A 23287-nucleotide genomic window follows, 5' to 3' on the forward strand; every position below is an offset into this window, starting at 1 on the left:
CTGGTTCTATGTGCTAGCCACTAGAGTACTGCTTTGCTTAAGGGTGGGGAGAGAAAATTTACCACTACTACCTATTATTTCTGTAGCGCTGTTAGAAGTGCGCAGCGCTGTATGCTGGACATGAAGAGACAGACCCTGCTCGACAGAGCTTACAATCTAATTAATCTCTATATAGTACGCTGTAAAAGGCTTTACACACACTTTCCCCACATTTTTCATGTTCTGTCAAATACAATTCAGAATGTTACTCTATACTTCCCATTGTGAAATAATAGTTTACAGAAATATAATTAAGAACCCTTCACACCTGTTGGTGAAAGCTTCTTTTGCAGCAATGGTTAACATGAGTCTTTTTGGAGGTAATTTTAGAAGAGCTGTACAGTGTCGTATTTCAACAGGAATGCTTTGCTTATTCTGATCCATACTTTGGTAATAAGCCATCTTTGATTCTCACAGCTCTCAAACTGCAAAATGTTCAGAATGTTGCTGCAGAACTGGACCATTATGCTAAAGGATTAAGTTGTTACCACCATCTTACTGAGAATCAGTGGCTTCAATAGCCTATAGCTGTGGTCTCCAACATGCGGGCCCCGTAGTCCATTTTACGGCCCACATATCCAGAGAAAAGGCCTAATGAAGCTCCTCTGGGTCACATGTGCTTGTGTGGTGCATTGATGCATGCACACGCAAATGCTGCTCAACTTGCCCGCATGGATGCACATGTGCATCAATATGACCATGCAGTCGCATGCAACCCAGGGAGCTTCGCAGGGCTTTTTCTCTACCCACAGTAACGGCAAAACCTCCCAACGGTGCAGCTCTGCTCCAGCTCAGCCCCAAGCAAGAAGGTTTGAAAATGCCATCATCATAAATGTGCTTCTTGGAGCACCTCCTATCAACTTGACTACAAGTTTTCATGTCATGGTGGCCAACTTTTATCCACATAATTCACTTTGCAAGTAGATATTACATTTGTAGGACCCCCCCCCCCCCCCCCCCCTTTTACATTCTTTTCCTTTTATATCCAGAGGACCAACAAGGTTAAAAATTATTTCCTTTCAGCTCATATGGGATAGGGAGGATTAATAGTAACACAGAAACTGTGTGTCATTTATGGTTTTTGTAACTGTTAACAAGCCAAAATAGTGATTTAAAAAATATCTTTGTAGAATCAGAATTAGTATTTAGAATTACACTTGCAATCCCCAGATCTTTTGGTGGCCCTCAGAACTTTCTCATGTCTACTTTGTGGCCCTTTACATGGAAGTTTGGAAACCACTAGCCTTCAGCATCATTTTAAAACTCTGGTCTTAATAATCAAGTCCTTCTATCCAGGCCAGCTGTCCTCTTTTCTATGCTTTGATCCCTTACATTCAGCCACTGCGATCTCAAAACAAGAATCTCTCTATCATCCTTTCTCCATTTCGGCCACATCTTGACATTACCCGTCAGTCTGCCTTTTATACCCTGGCTCTTCTCTGGAACTCTACTTTACTCTTTCTTCACGTTAAGTCCTTGCTTGCAAGATTTAAAGCTGGTCTCAAGGCTGCCTACTATTCTCAGGCATTTTGGGATATGACTGGCACTGGACAGGGTTGTGAAAGTGATGACATCTATAGCAAGTTTTTTTTTTCTATACTCATGTTTTCAGTTAAGAATTGTTAAATGTTGTAAACCACTTTGATGCTCTTGCAAAGAGTGGTATAGTAAGATTTGCAATAAACATGTAAATAGTAGCAATTACATGTGTGTATGGCATGTGTGTGTAAATGCTGATTCTACAGTTCAAGACAAAATAACAAAATTCAGGTTTTATTCACTATAAAATGAACCGTAGGAGCCAACTTTTCAAAATGTTTGGGGGTGCTGAAATTTTTTATTATAACAGGTGGTGCATTCCCCCCTCCCCGTCCCCCCTCCCTCTCTGAGTTCCAGGCCCTCCCTCTGAGTTCCAGGCCCTGCCCGCCCTCTTCTCCCTCAACAGTCCTCCGCCAGTTCGCCCTCACATTCCTGCGTGCCACCCAGAATTTTGTCATCTTATCTTGGGGTCCCGGCGGCAGCGGTGAAAGACGAGCAGGCTCGGCGCTTCAGCCTTCCCTTCTCTCGTCTCAGCTCAGAGCTGAGACGAGAGAAGGGAAGGCTGAAGCGCCGAGCCTGCTCGCCTTTGTTTCTGCCACCGGGACCCCGAGGTAAGATGACTTTTAAAATTCTGGGCGGCACGCAGGAATGCGAGGGCAGACCGGCGGAGGACTGTTGAGGGAGAAGAGGGCAGGCAGATCGGGCTGGCGAACGGAACTTCCGGTTCCGACTTCCGTCAGGTGAAATATTGGGGGTGCTCGAGCACCCACAGCACCCACTGAGTTGGCGCCTATGAAATGAACAAGGGCCACCTTAGAAAACAAGGGTTAAAAACTAGAAAGTTCAGGAGAACATATAGAAAAAATGTTGTTGAAAAGTGTTATTTTTTTATTATTACATTATTACTTTTTTACTTAAAAAAAAAAAGGCGAAAAAGACCATCAATCTGGTACTGAAAATGCTACAATAATGTAGTTCTTAAGTGTAATAACCTTTTGTCTGTAACCAGTAAAAAAAGTAATCATGTCAGGAAAACCTCCAAAATCAGTCTGTTGCCTTAATCATATCAAGAAAATGTATGCATCTGTGCATTAATCAATCAAAGACGCACTTAGCTTTGTAGTAGCTCTTTCCACTGCAAGATGGTAGATAGCAGAAGCGCTTTACAGTAAATTTCACAGCATTGTAGCAGTGCTGTGGTTCATCCTGCGTCGTTATAGACCAAATTGGAGCAATGCTGTGGCTCTCAATATAGTACAGGTCCAAACAAGACAGCTTCGGTCCCAATGGGGACTAGTTTCCAATGACTTCTGGAGACTTTGCCGTACTAGTGCTGTACTGTCCATACGGCAGCAGTTCTGGTATAGTAAGGTCTCCAGAAGAATCCGTCGCGAAATGGGTCCCCATCTGGACCAAAGTAATCTTGTCTGTACCTATACTGCGTTGAGAGCTGCAGCATTACTCCAACGCTCTAAAGATTTGGTCTGTAATGACTCTGCTTGAGCCACAGCACAGCTACAATGCTGTGAAATTTACAGTAAAGCACTTACTACTACTACTATTTAGCATTTCTATAGCGCTACAAGGCGTACGCAGCGCTGCACAAACATAGAAGAAAGACAGTCCCTGCTCAAAGAGCTTACAATCTAATAGACAAAAAAAAAATAAAGTAATCAAATCAATTAATGTGAACGGGAAGGAAGAGAGGAGGGTAGGTGGAGGCGAGTGGTTACAAGTGGTTACGAGTCAAAAGCAATGTTAAAGAGGTGGGCTTTCAGTCTAGATTTAAAGGTGGCCAAGGATGGGGCAAGACGTAGGGGCTCAGGAAGTTTATTCCAGGCGTAGGGTGCAGCGAGACAGAAGGCGCGAAGTCTGGAGTTGGCAGTAGTGGAGAAGGGAACAGATAAGAAGGATTTATCCATGGAGCGGAGTGCACGGGAAGGGGTGTAGGGAAGGACGAGTGTGGAGAGATATTGGGGAGCAGCAGAGTGAGTACATTTATAGGTTAGTAGAAGAAGTTTGAACAGGATGCGAAAACGGATAGGGAGCCAGTGAAGGGTCTTGAGGAGAGGGGTAGTATGAGTAAAGCGACCCTGGCGGGAGACGGGCAGCAGAGTTTTGAACCGACTGGAGGGGGGAGAGGTGACTAAGTGGGAGGCCAGCAAGAAGCAGATTGCAGTAGTCTAAACGAGAGGTGACAAGGGTGTGGATGAGGGTTTTGGTAGAGTGCTCAGAAAGAAAGGGGCGGATTTTACAGATGTTGTAAAGAAAGAAACGACAGGTCTTGGCAATCTGCTGGATATGAGCAGAGAAGGAGAGAGAAGAGTCAAAGATGACCCCAAGGTTTCGCGCTGAGGAGACAGGGAGAATGAGAGAGCCATCAACAGAAATAGAAAACGGGGGGAGCGGGGAGGTGGGTTTGGGGGGGGGGGAAATGAGAAGCTCGGTTTTGGTCATATTTAATTTCAGGTGGCGTTGAGACATCCAGACAGCAATGTCAGACAAGCACGCTGAAACTTTGGTTTGGATGCAAGGTGAGATAGGGGTAGAAAGGTAGATTTGGGAGTCATCAGCATAGAGATGGTAGGAAAAGCCATGGGATGAGATTAATGAACTAAGGGAAGAAGTGTAGATAGAAAAGAGGAGGGGACCAAGAACAGAACCCTGAGGTACGCCGACAGGCAGAGGGATAGAAGTAGAAGAGGATCCACCAGAGTGAACACTAAAGGTGCGGAGGGAGAGGTAGGAAGAGAACCAGGAAAGGACAGAGCCCTGGAATCCAAGTGAGGACAGGGTATCGAGAAGTATGCTGTGATCGACAGTGTCAAAAGCAGCGGAAAGATCAAGAAGAATGAGAATGGAATATTGACCTCTGGATTTAGCCAGTAATAGGTCATTGGAGACTTTAGTAAGCGCAGTTTCGGTTGAGTGGAGAGGGCGAAAACCAGATTGTAGTGGGTCAAGAATAGCATGTGAGGAGAGAAAATCAAGGCAGCGGCGGTGAACAGCACGCTCAAGTAATTTGGAGAGAAAAGGAAGGAGGGAGATGGGTCGGTAATTAGAGGGACAAGTAGGGTCGAGTGAAGGCTTCTTAAGGAGAGGTGTGACCACAGCATGTTTAAAGGCAGCAGGGACAGTCGCAGTGGAAAGTGAGAGGTTGAGAATGTGACAGATAAAAGGAATAAGAGCAGGAGAGATGGCATTAAGAAGGTGGGTGGGAATGGGATCAGAGGAACAGGTGGTACATTTTGAGGAAGAAAGAAGTGTAGTTTCCTCAATAGTAACTTCAGGAAAGGAGGAAAGGGAATGAGGGGAAGGCGAGAGAGGGGAAGGGACTAGTGGAGGGAGAGGTGGTGAGGTAGAGAAAGCAAGGTTTATCTTTTGAACCTTGTTGTGAAAGAATTCAGCAAGGGTCTGAGGAGATAATGAAGGGGAGTTGGGGGGGAGAGGGGGCACCTTGAGGAGAGAGTTCAATGTGGTGAAGAGAAGTCGAGGATTAGAGCCAAGAGAGTTGGTCAGTTGGATATAATAATCCTGTTTGGCACGTAAAAGAGCAGATTGGAAGGAGGTCAGCATGAACTTAAAGTGTAAAAAATCAGCAAGGGCCCGAGATTTCCGCCAGAGGCGTTCGGGGGAGTGGGTACAGGAACGTAGGTAGCGGATATTAGAAGTCAGCCAAGGTTGGGGTTTTGTACGCCTTACAGGGCGGGTCATCAAAGGTGCAAGAGTGTCTAAGGCAGAGGATAGAGCATTGTTGTAGGAAGAAACAGCCTCGTTGACAGACGTGGATGGTGCCACAGTAGAGAGGAGGTTTGAAACATGGGAGGTTTGAAACTGCTCACTACCATTTTGCAGTGGAAAGAACCACTACAAAGCTAAGTGTGGCTTTAGGAGATGATACAGTTCCACTATTTACATGTATAAATGCTGCAGGATGTATAGATTTCAAGGTCATGTTCTGAAAATATTTTAAAATGTATAGATTTCAAGATCATGTTCTGAAAATATTTTAAAAACTATAACCTTCGCTGAAGAATGCATAAGGATTAGCTACCTGTTTATTTGGATATGCAGTGTTCTCCAGTGATTGAGAGTGATACTATGCTGACCTCAGTAGTGTCTACCAGCACCCCAAAAGGTACAAAAAAATTTTTCACTCTGCTCCATAATTGACTCCCATTGTGTGTGTAAACATCCACACCACATGTGTATGCTGCAGGATCAGCAGTTACACATGTAGTTATTGGTACTTAATGTGTAAAGCTCTGAGTGATGGTTCTAATTTGAAAATGTGTTTTTGTGAAATGGCTGTTGCTGCTAGATATGCCAGCAAATAAACAGGTATTTACCAGCATCTTTGTATGTATTTTACAAAAGGTTCTGTTCAGCAGAGCTCTTTGTAAAGTATTCAGAATTGGGAACGTACTCACTTGGACATCCCTATTTCTACCCGAGGTGTCCTGTGCAAAATGGGGCTTTTAGGATAAGTCTGTCGACGTTCACATAGCTGGGTGATTCCATTTTTGCCTATTTTTGACAGAATAATTCAAGGTCTTTCAGGTTGGTTGAGGATAGTCTGTAGACTGCAGTCTTCAAGTCTTACCACAGATTGTCTATTGGGTTCAGGTCTGGGTTTTGGTTGGGTCACTGAAGGACATTAATTTTCTTCTTGCTGAGACACTCCATTGTTTTTGCTTTGTGCTTAGTGTCTTTGTTCTTTTGAAAGGTGAATCTTCTGGTCTGTGCCAAACTGGAATAGGTTTTCCTCCAGGATCAGCCTATAATTTGCACCAGTTTTCTTTTCCTCAGTCTTCACAATCTTCTCTGGCCCAACTGCTGCAAACCATCAAAGCGATTCACATCTACCTGTTCCACTCCACTCATTATTTTATAGATCTCTATCATATCTCCCCTCAGCTGTCTTTTCTCCAAGCTGAAGAGCCCTAACCGCATTAGCCTTTCCTCATAGGGAAGTTGTCCCATCCTCTTTATCATTTTCATCGCCCTTCTCTGTACCTTTTCTAATTCCACTATATCTTTTTTGAGAAGCGGTGACCAGAATTGCACACAATATTTGAAGTGCGGTCGCAGCATGGAGTGATACAGATGCATTATAACATCCTCATTCCTTTCTAATAATATGTAACATTCTGTTTCCTTTCTTAGCTGCCTCCGCACACTGAGTAGAGGATTTCAACGTATCATCAATGATGACATCTAGATCCCTTTCCTGGTTGGTGACTCCTAATATGGAACCTTGCATTACATATCTATAATTCGGGTTCCTCTTTCCCACATGCATCACTTTGCACTTGCTCACATTAAACGTCATCTGCCATTTGGATGCCCTGTCTCCCAGTCTCATAATGTCGTCCTGTAATTTTTCACAGTCGTCTTACGATTTAACAACTTTGTGTCGTTGGAAAATTTAATTACCTCACTAGTTACTCCCATCTCTAGATCATTTATAAATATGTTAAAAAGCAGTGGTCCCAGCACAGACCCCTGAGGAACTCCACTGTCTACCCTTCTCCATTGAGAATGCTGACCATTTAACCTTACTCTGTTTTCTATCTTTTAACCAGTTTTTAATCCCCAGAACACTACCTCCTATCCCATGACTCTCCAATTTTCTCTGAAGTCTTTGATGAGGTACTCTGTCAAATGCCATTTGAAATTCCAGATACACAATATCAACCGGCTCACCTTTATCCCACATATATGTTCACCCTTTAAAGAAATGTAATAGATTGGTGAGGCAAGGTTTCCCTGCACTAAATCCATGTTGGCTTTGTCTCATTAATTCATGCTTTGAATAACTTTTGACTGAGCTTTATCATTGTGATTGGATATTGGGCTGTAATGTAACATAGGAATGTTAAAGCAATATTTAGAACCAGAGCTAATTTTGTTTTGCTAACAAAGGGACCAATATAATATGCTACACATTAGAACACTGTTCTGAGCTTCAGTTCAGAGTGTTCTAATGTATGCACATTGCAGTATACTAATGGCATATAAATTGCTGTATTGACAGAAAAAATCATTGCATACTGCTGCAGTTACATGCCACCATATTTTGCATTGGGTAGAACTGTTTTTTTTCTTCAGGGTGCAAACCAATCCATTTGCAGTATTAATGGACAAAAAGAAAGGGGCTGTCACAATTGTTACTGCTACCCAAGTTCTGAGACGCTCATGGCTAACAGATGGCTACCAAGAATATCACCCTGAGCACGGCTTTCCTAATTAACTCAAAGGGAGAAACCATCAAGGTCACGAGGACTAAGTTGAAACCCCCCAAAGGGGAACTGGAACCTAAGAGGGCAGCCAAGTGTGCTTCATTCTTTTGGTGAAAAGTACAGTATGCATATGATCTTCAACTGACTGTGCATGCTCTCTTCCCCTATATCAGATAAAAACTGTTGCCTGTACTTTGAGGGAATTTAGAGCCAGACCTTTCTCCAGGCCCTCCTATAAAATGGCAAGGAGCATTAGAATAATGATAGATGGGTTAAAGTTTCCTCTTCCTGCAACACCACTCAAAAAGTGTGCATACTTGCTCATTCACAAGGGATGTTGACTTATTTCCTGACCTGCAAAAGAGCAAATATTTCTGTCAAATAACCCCTCTTGTGCCCCTTTCAAGGGCTACACCATAATGCAAAATGAATCTGTGACTATCAGCCAAACTGGACAAAGAACCTATAGTCCTCTGCCTTCTGGTGACCTCAGCTGTTCCCCTGCTTTGGACCCTTATTAGATCCACATACCATGGTTGTCTGGGCCCATTTGGAGCCTTGAGAATCACTAGTCCCTGATGGCTTTGCTTTGCAGGATTCTGCCTCTGAGAAGCCATGGCAAAAAGACATATAGCAGGCCTTCATGAGGCCATGGGCTGCGTTAATGCATCTAGGTCTACTCTTTCTCCACTGTTATCAGCTGAAGAATTTGGGAGCCTTGCAGTTGTTTTTGGTGACCATCAGATCTGTCCAAAGAGATTCCCAATAGTGGGCAATGAAAGGTGAAAAGGCATCGTCTGCCAGCTCACTCCTCTGGATCCAATTTGTGCCTATTCAGGAAGTCCGTGATGTTTTTCCCTCCTGCTGTATGTGCCACTGAGAGACAAGATGTGTTCCACCAATGCTAGCAAAAAGCTTCATTTCTCCAGCTAGTTAAAGATTCTTGATCATCTCCCCCGCCCCCCCCCAAAAAAAAAAAAGCTGCTTCACGTAAGTTATGGCTGTGGCATTGTTTTGAAAGTGCCCAGACTTACTCTTCATGGATTGTCAACAGAAGAGCCTGGAGTATTCTGTGCACTGCCCTTGACTCCTGAGTCCTTACTGGACCACTATCAGTTTGGCATCTGCTATGACTGCTACCCATGATGGTACATCTATATCTACTCCTCTGACCCAGAACTGAAGCCTCACTGAGACTATGCTGTCCACTGAGACAAACCTACTGAAGTGTCTACATATGGGCCTTGACCCAAGGAACCACATCTAGCACCTATAGATGATCCCAGTTGTTGGGTTTCTTGAAGTGAGCAGCTAACTTGAGAGTCCTCTCTGCTGGCACAAAACCTTTCTAATCTGCAAGTTACTGGAATGGGTTCAGCCTGCTCTTCGTAAAGTTGATCACCCAGTCAAACTCCTGAAGTACAGCGATAACCATGGAGGTCACTGCCCAGCATTTCTTTGCAGACTTTAAAGCTGGGATGAGGGGTGGACTAATATTGCCTCTTTGTGAAGTGCTGCGGCAGCCATTACCACCATCAGCGTGGACAAAGTTCTTGGGGCAATAGCCAACTCAAAAATGGAAATATCTTAGAACAGCAAACTTTATACAGCTTTTTATGCTCTACCCTGATGGAGATGTGCAGGTACAAACTTTCTTAGAGGGGCATCAAACTCACCTTTTCTTACTACTGTTATTACAGATCACAGGTTTTCCATGTAAAATGTTAGAACTTTAAAGGGCCCCTCTCTGGGGACCACAGAGCAAATGGAATATCAACCTTGGCCTCATTCCTTCAGTGACATTCAGGGTTGGTCCTAGGGTTTCTGGCGCCCTCCTGCAGCCTATTAGTCGTCGCCCCTACCCATCCAGGGGCGGGATCACTATGGCTCCGTCCCTATAGTAGTCACACCCCTTTTACTAGCCATGGCATCATTGAAAATATTACACCTGTCTTCCCTTCCCTCCCCTCCATCTATGTCCAACAGTTCTCTCCCTGCCCTCCCCTCCATCCACCCATGTCCAGCAACTCCCCTGCCCTCCATCCATCCATCTATCCATCCATATCCAGCAATTCTCCTCTCCCCGGCTGCCTCCCTCCATCCATATCCAGCAATTCTCCTCTTTCTCCCCTGCCCTCCCCTCCATGTCCAGCAATTTCTCCTCTCTCCCTGGGCCCTGTCCTCCCATCCATGTCCATCCTTGTCCATCAATGCTCCTCTCTCCCCTTCCCTCCTCCATCCATCCATATCCAGCAATTCTCCTCCCTCCCCTCCATGTCCAGCAATTTCTCATCTCTCCCTGGGCCCTGCCCTCCCATCCATGTCCATCCTTGTCCATCGATACTCCTCTCTCCCTTTCCCTCCGCCATCCATCCATATCCAGCAATTCTCCTCCCTCCCCTCCATGTCCAGCAATTTCTCCTGTCTCCCTGGGCCCTGCCCTCCCATCCATGTCCATCGATCAATGCTCCTCTCTCCCCTGCCCTCCCGCTCCCATGTCCACCTGCCCATCCTCTTTTCTGGTTTAAATCTTGTGTTTAAATTCACTTCCGACGTCGCAGCAGCTGCGCAGCGTCAGTGAAAGTGCTGCTGCCGACATCTCCCAGCCTTCCTTTTGCTCGTTCGTTCCCTTGGTGTCCCGCCTTCTTCTGACTTCATTTCCTTGCGAGGGCGGGACACTGAGAAGGGAACGAACGAGCGAAGGGAAAGCTAGAGACGTTGGGCAGCAGCGCTTTCACTGATGCTGCACAGCTGCTGCGACGTCGGAAGTAAATTTAAATACAAGATTTAAATGCCCTAGGGCGGCGCGGGTACCGGAGCAGGAAACCGAAGGCAGGGCTGCTGTTGGGGTCTGGGAGCTGAGGTAAGCGGCGAGGGTCAACATGGCGCGGCGGCGCCCTCCTGCCATGCTTACCTCGCTTACTGGGTTGGACCGGCCCTGGTGACATCAGTACCACCATGTCCCTCTGCTGCGGTTGTTGGAGCTTTGCCATCATTGCATAGTAACATAGTAAATGACGGCAGATAAAGACCTGTACAGTCCATCCAGTTTGACCAACTAGATAAACTCATTTTACATGGTGTGTGATACCGAGTTTGATTTGTCCTTGCCATTTTCAGGGCACAGTACAAGAACAGTGCTGGGCAGACTTCTACGGTCTAAATTCTGAAGCTAAGTTCTCGCTTTTTAGAGAGGTGGAAAGGATAATCATAAAACCATCTGAAAGCTGATATTAAATTCAAAATATATAGCCATTCCTTACCAACTCCAAGACCCGCACTTGTCCACAGTGACCTTTGATGGAACTGCAATAGACATTTATACATGTCACCAAAATATGGGTCCCCAAAAAGCTCGTTGATTCAATCTCTTATCACCTCTTCTGCTGACTCCAAATGACTGGCTCCTACTTGGGAACTAATCCTTTGCAAAACTTCCCTGGCTGGCACTTAACAGAAATCCTTCAGATGGCTCCTGCCTGAAAAGGCTTCATTGAACCTCTGTTGTTTAACCTCCTGGGGCCTAGGAATTTTCAGCTCACACAAATCTTCTCTAAACAGAAGTTTGTCCTTCAAAGCAAGTTTGCTTAGGCACATCTTGGAAACAGAATCAGCTGACTAGTTGCAGAACCACGATAACCTCTGAATTGTCGGTCATTCTGCTGTTGGCCGTATAGGAGTCTAGTCATGTAGTCTCTGCATACTGCCACATATTTTGTTAATTAGGCTCTTGATATACCACTTTTTAATAACTATCATCTGGTTAACAAACTGTGTCCAGAAATGAAAAGTACAGCTACTATCAGGAAAGAGTCAGAAGATGGAAAGGCAAGTAAAGATAGTAGAGAAGAGGAAGGAGCTGCAAAGAGCAAATATCAGCTACCGTGCCAACTGATCTCAATAGACAAATGCAACAAGGTGAGTTGTCAAAGCAGCTGTGGTAGAAACCTCAAAGGACTGCTTCTATGCATCTGCCCTACAGGTTTAAGACAGTACTCTCTCCATGGGGATAGAGGTCAGTTTTGTTACAACTAATACCATGCTTAACTAAGACATCCACCTTAGTCAACTGGAGCTTCTCTTCCTCAACGAATATTGGATAAATTCTACTCATAGATCTCTCCACCATCAGCCCAGAATCCAGCATCTTCCACTCCATTTTGATGGTTATCTTGGTTGCCGTATGGATCAGAAATCCCTTAGAAGACTTTCTAATCTCTTCTAGTGCAATACCCTCAGAGGGTTCAGTCTCCACTATCCACTCCTCTGATATCCCCAAGTTAACCAGGGCTTGCATAATCAGCGATAGAAGCTTGGGTCTCTTAAAAATCAGGGTGTGCTCCCATAGCGAACCCCTCCTCCAGGGGTTCTTACAAGAGGGTCACTTGTTTCTACAAGAGTGTCCCTCGGTGATTCCTGGGACACTGGTGATACCATGGAATTATCCTCATCTGCAATGTCCTCCAGATGTACCTGGGATGTTTACTTCCGCAGTATGCTGATAGACCAATGTGAGACCCCTTCATACAAAATGCTCAATCCATTAACAAAACTCTCCCGCGAGAAGGGCGCACAGAACTATACCACCACACCTGAGAATCTTGGGAATCAACTTGCCCCCAGCCCCTGTACACATGAAGGACAGAAGAAGCAGTCTTGTATGCTCCTGCTCCAGCATCACAGAGCTGCCTCCATTTACACCAGGCCTTTCTCCTGCTGGCATAAAGGAGGCAGTATGTTTCTTCCCTGCCACCACTACCCCCCCCCCCTAAAAAAAAAAAAGAATATCCCCCTCTGCCTCTGTTGTTTATGTCAGGAAACTCTTCCAGGCTGTTCTGTCTTGTTGCCCTGTGCTGCCCAAATTGGCAGCAAGAGGTCTTCCATGGCAGGACCCGAGTGACAACATCTTCAGGCTAAGCAGCTCTGTTGTTCTCAGCCTACTGTGATGATCTGTGGTGCAGATTGTTCCCTTACTTAACCACCACCACCACCACCACACCTGGGAAATCATTCCACCCTCCAGACCTGCTTCTACTGAAGCTGACTTTCCTTATTTTTATTTTTTTGTCTCTTTAAACTCTTAGTCAAGTGCTGTTATTCCTGTGCTCCCCAGACCCCATCTGAAAAGTAGGAACGAGGGATAGAGGCTCTAGGGAACAGAGTGAAGGAACCCAAGCTAGTCAGGTTCAAGGTGGGTGTCCACCTGGTCCAAAGCCCATTTGAGTTCCTTTTTATGGGGCCCCAAGGGAGAATGCTCCCAGAGCAGCCTTGCTTTTGAAGGTCTAGACTACTGTAACTGCTGTACAGGAATGATCTAGCGTCATCTGCTGAGAGACAGAAGGTTGCAAGAAATCCTTCAGTAGTTCTGTCTCCATCTTCTGTTAGAGGAGCATAAATCCATATGTCGGAATGGTGGTAAGGAGCGTTTGTTTATTAACACTCCAGCCTATTTCCTGTGCTCAGCCTTTCAGAAACTGTCTCCACTTTCCTGTACTAATATCTGTTGCAGAACTTTTCAGTTGTTAACATCTTTTCCTTGTACACACTTTGAAACCAGTGTCCAGTTTCATATCATTGAACAACCTCCTCTGGTATAGTCTGATTTATTTCATCCTGCTTTTTTTTTTTCTTCTGCCTTTCATCTCACTTGATGACTCCTCCCTTTTCTGGAATTCCTGGGTTGGATTTGGACTTACTTTCATTTTCCTAATACCTTACCTTGTTAGTTTAAATACACGTTGATTACAAGGGTTATGTAAAGCTGTAAATGAAAAAGAGCTGTACCAAATAGTATATTTTACTATTCAGCCAAATACGAATAATGGGCATTGAGCTTTAATATAACAAATAAAAGAAGCAAGGTGAAATCGGAGATCGTTTATTTCAGTAGGATTTAGCACAGTAGAGCCCCGGATTATTCGTATTTGAATTTAAATCACTTTTCGGCTGAATATGAATATTAATATTCGGTACAGCCCTAAAATGAAATATATTTTTTAATATTATAGTTGAGATTTGAGTACTCATTTATATCTCAATAACAAATACATTTTTCTATAGGAAAATGCACTCACTCTATCAGTCCCACGGCAGCGGAGGAGGAGGAGAAGGAAGATAGAAATTGAGGCTGAAAGAGCTGCGAAGAGGAGGAATCTTATGGAAATGGTTGCTCAGCTGCGAGAGTCTCAGGTGGTCTCAGAAAATGGACAAGAAAAAGTTGTGGACTTATCAAAAGCCTCTAGAGAAGCAACAAGTTCTACCTCAAATTTTATATCTGTTACTCCCAAGTTTATCTTGCCTAATGTTTCTACACCAGTGTCTGATGCCTTTAAAACTCAAATGGAGCTGCTACAAGCAGGTCTGTCCCGCACACCCACAAGGCATCTGCTGAATGGTTCTTTAATTGATGGAGAGCCTCCTATGAAGAGAAGGCGAGGAAGAAGGAAAAATGTAGAAGGGCTTGATCTGTTGTTCATGAGCAACAAACGGATATCATTGACTACAGTAAGTTAACAAAATATTATGTTAACATTGAATTGCATAAGAACGTAAGAATAGCCATACTGGGCCAGACCAATGGTCCATCTAGCCCAGTATCCTGTTTCCAACAGAGGACAATCCAGGTCATGAGTATCTGGCAGAAACCCAGATGATAGCACAATTGGCTATTTTTTCTCATTCTTTCACAAACATTTTTCACATTCTTCATCAAGAAAATAAAGTTCTGCCTACAGTCATCAACACAGGTTTTAGAAGTCTTCTAAGATTGTAATGTTTTTCCAAACAAGTCTAGGCAGGCTTCTAACAGCATGTCCTGTTCAGTGGTGTATGTAATACAGTAATTTCTCTGGCACTAGCAGTGTTTACAACACTGCACAAGATAAATCACCTGATGAACGTCTGTATTATGAAGAGCTTACAGTCTTCCAGTTTCATTGTAGGCAGTGTAAGTGACTTGCTTGAGGCTATAAAGTAAATGGTAAACATGGAAGCTAAATATGTTTTTTGTTGTTGTTTTTTTTTTAATCATAGATTATTGCTCTAACCTCTTGATTATATTGCAAGCCCACATTTGCCTGCTGAAAACATTATATGGTCATCTTCTCAGCCTCACTTGAGGAAGGAGTAGCTTCACCCATTGACCCTTCTTGTGACCTTGGGTGAATCATGTTTTATCTCCAATTGCCTTAGTACTTACTTATAATATAAGTACATTGGAGAAGGGACTTGCTGTGTTTGGAAAAAAAATCCTGCTGTAAATAAACCTGATATAAACTGGAAAGGTCTACCAATATAAAGTATTTTTGTTTGTTAATAAAGAAACTGAGCAGTACTGAAGGGTTCAAAGTACAAAATAAAGTCCAAAATACTACAAAAGCACCAGGAGCCTTCAGCAATAGGGCACGGTTCTTTATTAATAACTGTCAATATGGACCCGTATTGGCAATTATTAATAAAGAACAGTGTCCCATTTCTGAAGGCTCCTGGCGCTTTTGTGGTATTAATAAAGAAACTGGACATGAAAGCTGTCATTCTTACTTTCAGTCAAGTATAATTCCTTTTCATCCTTCTAGGCCAGTCTAGACAAATGGGTTGTATGTCCCTACCAGCAGGTGGAGGTAGAGAACTGAACTCTTCCAGTGACATCACTGGTAGATAGGCTTGTGCATGCTGGCAGCCTTCAGTATTTCTCTACTTCTAAGAGATGGTGTAAGTTGGGCTGGTGTAGCAGGTTTGGTGTCTGTGCCTGACTCCACAGACTGCAGTCTCTTGTCTATGCAGTTGAGAACCTTGGCTATCTGCTCCTTAGGTTTGGGCCATGGTCCTTACTCCCAGTCAAAGACGGAGGGCTTTAATGCCCTGAGCTTAGTCTAAGTGCTTGTGTTCAGTATGGTGGGGAGGGGGGTGGGTATGTTAGTGTGTGCTCTGTTTGCTTCCCCCCCCCCCCCACACCCACCCCCCAGGTGCACCCTGGGGATGTTTTGACTGACTTTTTTTCCTGGCTGTCTGCAAGATAGATAATACTTTTTTTTTAAGGGAGGGGCTTTCACATTAGGCTGAGCCTACTGAGAAATACTTCTGGTGAGGGTTGAGAGCAATGACTCAGACTCCAGTGTGGAGTAGTCAGAGTGAGGGTCTTCCCAGTAAGCTACAAGTGGTGTGTGATGCCTGTGGAAGCTGGTGGTAAGAAGCATTGGCAGTTCCTTTTGCTCTGTATATGATGGGGCCTTGACTTCCAGGACCATACTAAGAAGATTTGTGGTGCTTGTTGCCTTACAAGTCCATTTAAGTGGGTAGTAGCATTCCCATTTTTGACAGGACCAGCAGCCATTTGACTTGACCATTAGAATGCAGACAGCATGGAGTAGTAGGGTGAACTCAAGGGACTCCAGATTGGGTCTGTTTTCCCCAGCTGATGCACCTATATTTGGTGGCCCCTGGGGGACCTATGCCCACACTTTATTGAATGCCATTTCAGAATATGCTGGGCAGATCTCAGCAGGAGGTTTTCTCCCCACTGTCGATGTCTCTCCCCCCCCCCCCCCCCCCCAACTCTGTTACCATGGAGGTTCCCTAGGGGTCTGGATTCCTGGGGCCACGGTGCACTCGCTCAAAATGCAGAGGCAACAGCAGTAGCTCAGTAAGGGGATAAGGCCCTACAGCCATCTGCATCTTCTTTTTTAGGACCTGTGGCGGCAGGAAGATATGGAGCCCTAAGAGCTCCCTTCATTGTTCAGCTTTGAGAGGGACTTCAGCAATGCCTCAGGTGGAAGTGGCAGATGGGGATCCCAATCTTAAGAGACTTTGGAAGCCTCTCAAGACCTTCCCATTACAAGGGTCATTCTCCCATTTGATTGTAGTTTTATCTATCTAAGACCAGTTTCTAATCTCCCTTTTATATCAAAAATCTTGGAACACAGTTTTCTCCCAGTTACTCTAACACATGGAACATTTGAATTGCCTTCACCTATGACAATCTGGTTTCCACCCTGGCTATAGCATGAAACACTTATGCAATACAAAAGTGCATTACGTGTCTCTTTAATGGCACTCATTTTTGTATTAATATACAGACGTGTCTCTGGCTGTTTCAGGCGCAGCAGCAGTACTTATCTGTATTTTGACATTTATTACATTGTTCCAGCACTACAGTTGTTGGAAGACCCCTGAAAGCAAGTGGTTTGTTGTTCCGAAACATGGCCCTGTGACAGGTCCCTTTCTGGTGCTTCCTCAATAGTGTGAAATTGCATCTGTCTGCTCTTTCTGGAAGTCATTTGGTCATTCCCTACTTGCTCCTCAGCATTTGGTACCACATGAGAAAATGGACTCCAACTCCTAGGGAGCTTCTAAGTCACAAAAAGGAGGACTGTTTTGTAGAGCATGTAGGGTAATGGATCTTGGTTCCTCATACCTAGGGTTACCATATGGCTCCAGAAAAAGGAGGACGGATTGAGCCAGCCGGGTTTTACTTCCATTGCTTTCAATAGAAGTAATTGAGCCAGCCGGGTTTTACTTCCATTGCTTTCAATGGAAAGCAATGGAAGTAAAACCCGGCTGGCTCAATCCGTCCTCCTTTTTCTGGAGCCATATGGTAACCCTACTCATACCCCCTGACAGGAGGAAATGGGTCTCAATGAGGATCACCAGGACTCTTAGAAGGTTCCAATGGGCAGCAAGCTCTGTCACCCCTACCATGAGTGAACTTTAATGTTCTCTGACCGGCAAGTTCCTGGAGGTGATTGTTTGGATATACCTGGAATGGGCACATCCCATTTCAGACACTTTTTTGGCTTGTCCCTATGGGCTCTATTCTCAAAAGAGAGGTTGTAGAAATTGCCCATCAGTTGTTCAGCTTGAGAGCTGTAGAGCTGGTTCCCTCCCAGGAGCATGGCCATGGGTGCTGTTGTCCCAAATAAGGGTGGTTCCTTTTGTCTCATCTTAAACTTGTAAGGGCTCAATGTTTCATTGCAGGTTCCTCGCTTCTGCGTGGAGAACCGGTATTCAGTCAAGGTGGGATCATTTTTAACTTCTCTGGACCTAATGGCGGTCTGTCTGCACATAGCAATCAGGGAGTCCCACAGGTACTTTCTGCGTTCGTATTGTATCCTTGGCAGGCATTTTCAGTTCAAGGCAATGCCCTTTGGTCTATCCACAGCACTCCATACCTTCTCCAAAATCATGGTGGTGGCAGTGCATCTCCACAAACAAGTCATTAGGGTATATCTTTCTGTGGATGACTGGCTCATCCAGGCAGATTCTTGGGCAGTGGTGGTGGCAATAATGTGCTTGGTGGAGTGGCTCAGCTGAGTGGTGAAATTTGCCAAGAGTTACTTGGTACCCTCACAGGAGCTAGAATACCTGGGGGGCTGTTCAACACAAGGCTAGGGCTGTGATTCTCCTGGTGAGGGGGAAATGCTTAAGTTGTAGATTTAAAAGAGTTCTCTACGCTTAACAGGAAACCTAGGCTTGGGACTATCTACAGTTACATGGCTCCATGGCTGCAATGCTGGAGGTGGTTCCTTCTGTGAGAACTTGCATGCACTCTCTTTAGAAGGTGGGTGCTATTCTGGTGGGTTTCCTACTCCCAAGGCTTCAAGGTGTCTTCCCCTACCTACAGTCTTTCGGAAGAGTTTGGTGTGGTGGGACAAATTGGCTCACCACCTCAGGAGGCCCCGTTGGACCCACATGAAAGGGTGATGGTGATCATCCTGTTCACTCAGGTTCTTTTTTCCAAGTTAGAGTCAGTGTAGACCATCAATCAGCTGGAAAAAAAAAAAAAAAAAAGCAATTTGCTTAGCACTGCAACACTTCTATGTTGAACAGCTAAGTGGTCAAGAGAGATGACCGTGCCATGACAACATACATCAACAGGCAAGATGGAACTCAGTGGGTAGAAGTGGCATTGGAAGCAAGTTGGTTGTGCAACTGAGTAGAAGGACATCTTGTCACAGTCAGCAATACATATTGCTGGGGACATCCAACATGCAAGTGGATTTTCTCAGCTGCAACCTCTTGGATTCGAGAGAGTGGGAACTGAGTTCTGAGGCTTTCAAGGACCTTGGTAGATTGTTGGGGCACTCCATTCTGCAACCTAATGATGTTGCAGCTGAATGCAAAATGTCCCCCATTCTTCAGTTGCAGGAAGGAGTTCAGCTTGGCTAGCTTGTGCAGTTGTGATTGCAACAGTCACCTCTTTACATATTCCTTCCCTGGCCTTTGTTGGCAGGGTTCTCCAGAGGGTGACCGGGCATCCATCTGTGATTCTAGAGGCTCTGGATTGGCCCCAGCAACCTTGGCATACAGACTTGATTTGTCTGCTGGCGGGCATATGAGTATAAAGGGCTGTTACATCAAGCGTAATCAACTGTGTTGATTGTTCATTATCTATTTGTATCAGATCCAACATATGTAATAAATGTGATGTATCACGTACTTGTGAAGTGATTTTTGAAACTTCTGGACTTAAATGGTAGTCCAAGTATTGTGACAGTGGCTCCATTAATGATCCTCTGCCATTAACAATTGGACGACCTGGAGGAGCTGTAACACTTTTATGGATTTTAGGAACAAAATATATTTTCGGTATTGATGGAAACTGACAACTGGTGTGATCCCTGATTGATTTGCCCTAATTAGTGCAGCTTGTGTATTGTCTTGATACTATTGAGTGGGGTCTTTTGATAGTTCTTGATAGATCTATCAGTCAATTGTTTTTCAGCTTCTCTAATATCCTCCCTATTTTGCACCACTACTGCTCTGCTCTGCACGGGATACTACCAAGGATTCTTCCCTTTGCAATTCCTTTATAGCTTTTACTAAATCCTTAGATAAATTCCCTTGCACATAAGCATTCCTCTCTTCCATCCTCTTCAAATCTTTCAACACCCATTGCTGGAAAATATCTAATACACTATCTATGGGGCGTGCCGGCACCCATGACGATGGCAAATGATATTTTGTAGAAAAAGATAGATTATCCGTATTAATACCCTCTCCTTGTTCCTCTTGCTCTCCAAAATAAATCTTTAATCATAATTGTCTAAAGAATTTATAAAGATGTCACATTGTAAAAGGGTCATACTGATGTGTGGGGACAAAAGATAAACCCCTAGATAGTACCTCATACTGTTCTTTAGTCAATTGCTTAGAAGAAATATTGAAAACATTTAATGCTGTTTTTTCATCTGTCTTTTGGGATGTGCTCCCTGATGTTGAACCACATTCTGTACTCCTTGATTTATGTGTACCTTTTAAAAAAGATTGACTATTGTGATTAGTATTTTCCACAACCGACACACTTTGCTCATTCTGCCCTTCAGAAGAATCACTAGAGGAATTAATAAAATTTACTTTTTTGTTTTCCTATTTCTTCTAGATTTTTGATTTCTATCCATCCAGGGAAATACATACCCCCGAGTATAATCTTGTTCGTCACGTTTAAATTTAGAGATTTTTTTCATTTCTTATTTCAATTTTATATTTATCCATCATCTGAATATGTTCAACATATTGCTGAGTGAAGAGGCCATCCAGGCTCTTCTGTTTCATACTTTTGATTCAATTCCTCTTGAATGCTCTTAATGATTCTATTTAGTTTATCAATGGTTGTAAGCATCAAATCCAATGAGCACTGACTACTTAGCTCATTCCACTTTGTCCAAATCGTCTAGGAATCTAGATTCCTAATATATTCTGAGTCCACATTGGACTCGCCTTGCATGACAGTACTCCACCAGAGTTAATTAAAAATGTATTCAACCTATGAATATCGTCCTCTGCTGCTGATCCAAAGAGGCACTGCCCCCCCTAATAATAACAATATTTGTTTTCCTGTCATGCCTGTTTTGGAATTCCATCCTGGTGCTGCCATATTTTCTCAATTATAGTAACATACACCAATTCACTGAGTACCTTAATTCCAATCTAGTTACACTATTACCATTCAACACCAAAGTAACTACCACTTTTTATCAATATGTTTATAATAATTTTATTGAAAACAATATTACTAAAAAGAAATTTTATATTCTTATTACAATCCAACTTGTATCCTCACCTACACTCATACCTCTCTCAATCACACAAAAACTGCTTACTTTGCTTCACAATTCTTCCTATCTTGTACTCTTTAACACATTCAAAATTTCCGTCATTTCTATTATGGACAAATATTAATACATATCCAAGAAATGTGGTTCTTTAAATGAACACCCTACCCTGCTCATTATTTCCCAATACGTGTACATCAAAAATCGTAGATGCAACCACTCTCAACTGACCTTCAATACTTTGTCATATGTTCCTTTTCTTCAAATACTTCTGATTTCAGCACTCTGTAATTCCACATATTATTCCATATTCAAATCTTGCACAAATTCAATCGATCACCGTATTCTTCCTTTGCCAATAATCAAAACATGTCAAACCCTACACAAATTTGTGTTTCGCTGATTGCGTCATCAGAGGTTTTGACTATAAAGCACAAATCGGTGAGGATATCAGATATACATTAGACAAAATACATTAGTAACACAAGTTTTATATCAAAAAAACATAAACTGTTTCATACCTTAAACTATTAATTCAGTCATTCAGCCGCTCCACCCGAAGGGAATGAATATGTATGAGACCGATTTCCATGCTTGTAACTTCTGTTATATACAAATCTCTTTCGTGCATATTCTTTGTAGATATCCTGAAAACCTGACTGGCAAGGGTACTCCAGGCCCAGACTTGGGAAACACTGCTCTGTAGCATGCTAGGTTAGAGGCCATTGCAGAGGCCCACATCTTTTAGAGGAAGGTAGTGCTACTGCCACATGGATGCAGGAAACTTCCTTGGCTGAAACCCAGACGGTTGCTCATGAAGACATTTGCAGGAGAGCAACGTGATTATTGCAGCATTCCTTTGTAAGGCATTACAAGATGATGATCAAGCCAGGGACGCAAAATGCTGTTTGGCAGAGCTGTCAGGGGGCCTTGTCTTCCTTTACCCTGTGATGTATTACTTTTGTACATCCCATTTGTCTGGATTGGTTTAGCAGGATGAAAAGGAAAGTGAAATGTATTCATACCTGTTAATTTCTTTTCTTCAAATACTTCTAGACCAGTCCAGGAACTGCCCTGGTAGACACTGATGTTGGAAGGTGGTTCTGAGCTTCACTCGCTCTTTCCCTTTAGTCTTTATTGTTTATAGTTGCATTATAGGGTGGGAGGGTTTGAATGTTCTGCAGTGGTTCTGTTCGGAGTGTTTAATCTTGTGAATTTAACAATTGTATTGAGTTGCTTTTGGCATGAGTATACAGAAGGCTGCCAGATCCATACCTGTGATGTCATTGGAAAAGGTCAGTTCCCTACCTTTAACTACTGGTTGGGGGACACAACCTGAGGTCTGGACTGGTCTAATAGGATTCAAAGAAAGGAAATTAATAGGTATGAGTTAGTCACCTTTTATGGCATCTAAGCTGCATTTGTGTTGGTCATGTACTCTTCCTGATAGTTAAAATGCTACAGATGTCCAACTCATTGTCTATACTGAATTCAGTTATTCCTAATCTTGGGGAAAAGGATTTGTCTTAACTTCTTTCTCTTTATACAGTATGTGAAAAAGTTTTTGTCCTCTTGATTTCCTCTACTGCATGTCATGCTGAATAGTTTCGGGTCTTTAAACAAAATGTATAAGACAAAAGAAACCTGATTAAATATCAGTTTTTAATTTATTTATTTTATTTGGATTTTGCTCACACCTTTTCAGAAGTAGCTCAAGGTGAGTTACATTCAGGTACACTGGAAATTTCTCTGTCCCAGGAGGGCTCACAATCTAAATTTGCACCTGAGGCAATGGAGGGTTAAGTGACTTGCCCAAGATCACAAGGAGCAGCAGTGGGATTTGAACCAGCCGCCTCTGGATTGCAAGACCAGTGCTGTAACCACTTGGCCACTCCTCCACGCCTCTAAAATAAATTTGTCAATTTATTTAAGAAACAAAGATATCTAACACCCATGTGAAAAAGTAACTGCCCTCTTAATTAAACAATTGACCAAATGTAATTGATTAGATTCAGCTGATAGAACAGAGCCGGGCTTGATTGTAGCCAGCCCTATTGAATATAAGCCTCACCAAATATTGAATCTTGCCATGGGATTGAGGTAGTCACCACAAAGTTTCAACAATAACTTTATGCCATGATTAAAGGAAATTTCAGAAGCAATCAGAAACAAAGTTATTGAAAGATATCAGCCTGCAAAGGGTTACAAAGTCATGTTTTAAGCTCTGGGACTCCACTTGAACAGTGAGAGTCATTATCTCCAAATGAAGAAGGTTTTGGAACAGTGATGAATCTTCCCAGAGTGGCAGCGACAACTCATCCAGGAAGTCACAAAACATCCCAGAAGAGCATCTAAAGCGCTGCAGGTCCCTCTAGCCTTAGCTAAGGTCAGCATTTGATTCCACAGTGGGTAATTATG

At 43.5% G+C, this 23287-nt stretch overlaps 1 protein-coding gene across 1 annotated transcript in view; it reads left to right on the forward strand.

The window, feature by feature from the left end:
• The window catches only part of CHD7 (chromodomain helicase DNA binding protein 7), a 504651-nt gene that overhangs the window by 452456 nt on the left and 28908 nt on the right, over nt 1-23287 (forward strand). Inside the window, 1 exon segment of the mRNA XM_030214843.1 lies at nt 13881-14324. Coding sequence (XP_030070703.1) covers nt 13881-14324 — 444 coding nt within the window.

The sequence above is a fragment of the Microcaecilia unicolor genome, chromosome 1 (assembly GCF_901765095.1).
Source record: "Microcaecilia unicolor chromosome 1, aMicUni1.1, whole genome shotgun sequence".
Classification (NCBI taxonomy): domain Eukaryota; kingdom Metazoa; phylum Chordata; class Amphibia; order Gymnophiona; family Siphonopidae; genus Microcaecilia; species Microcaecilia unicolor.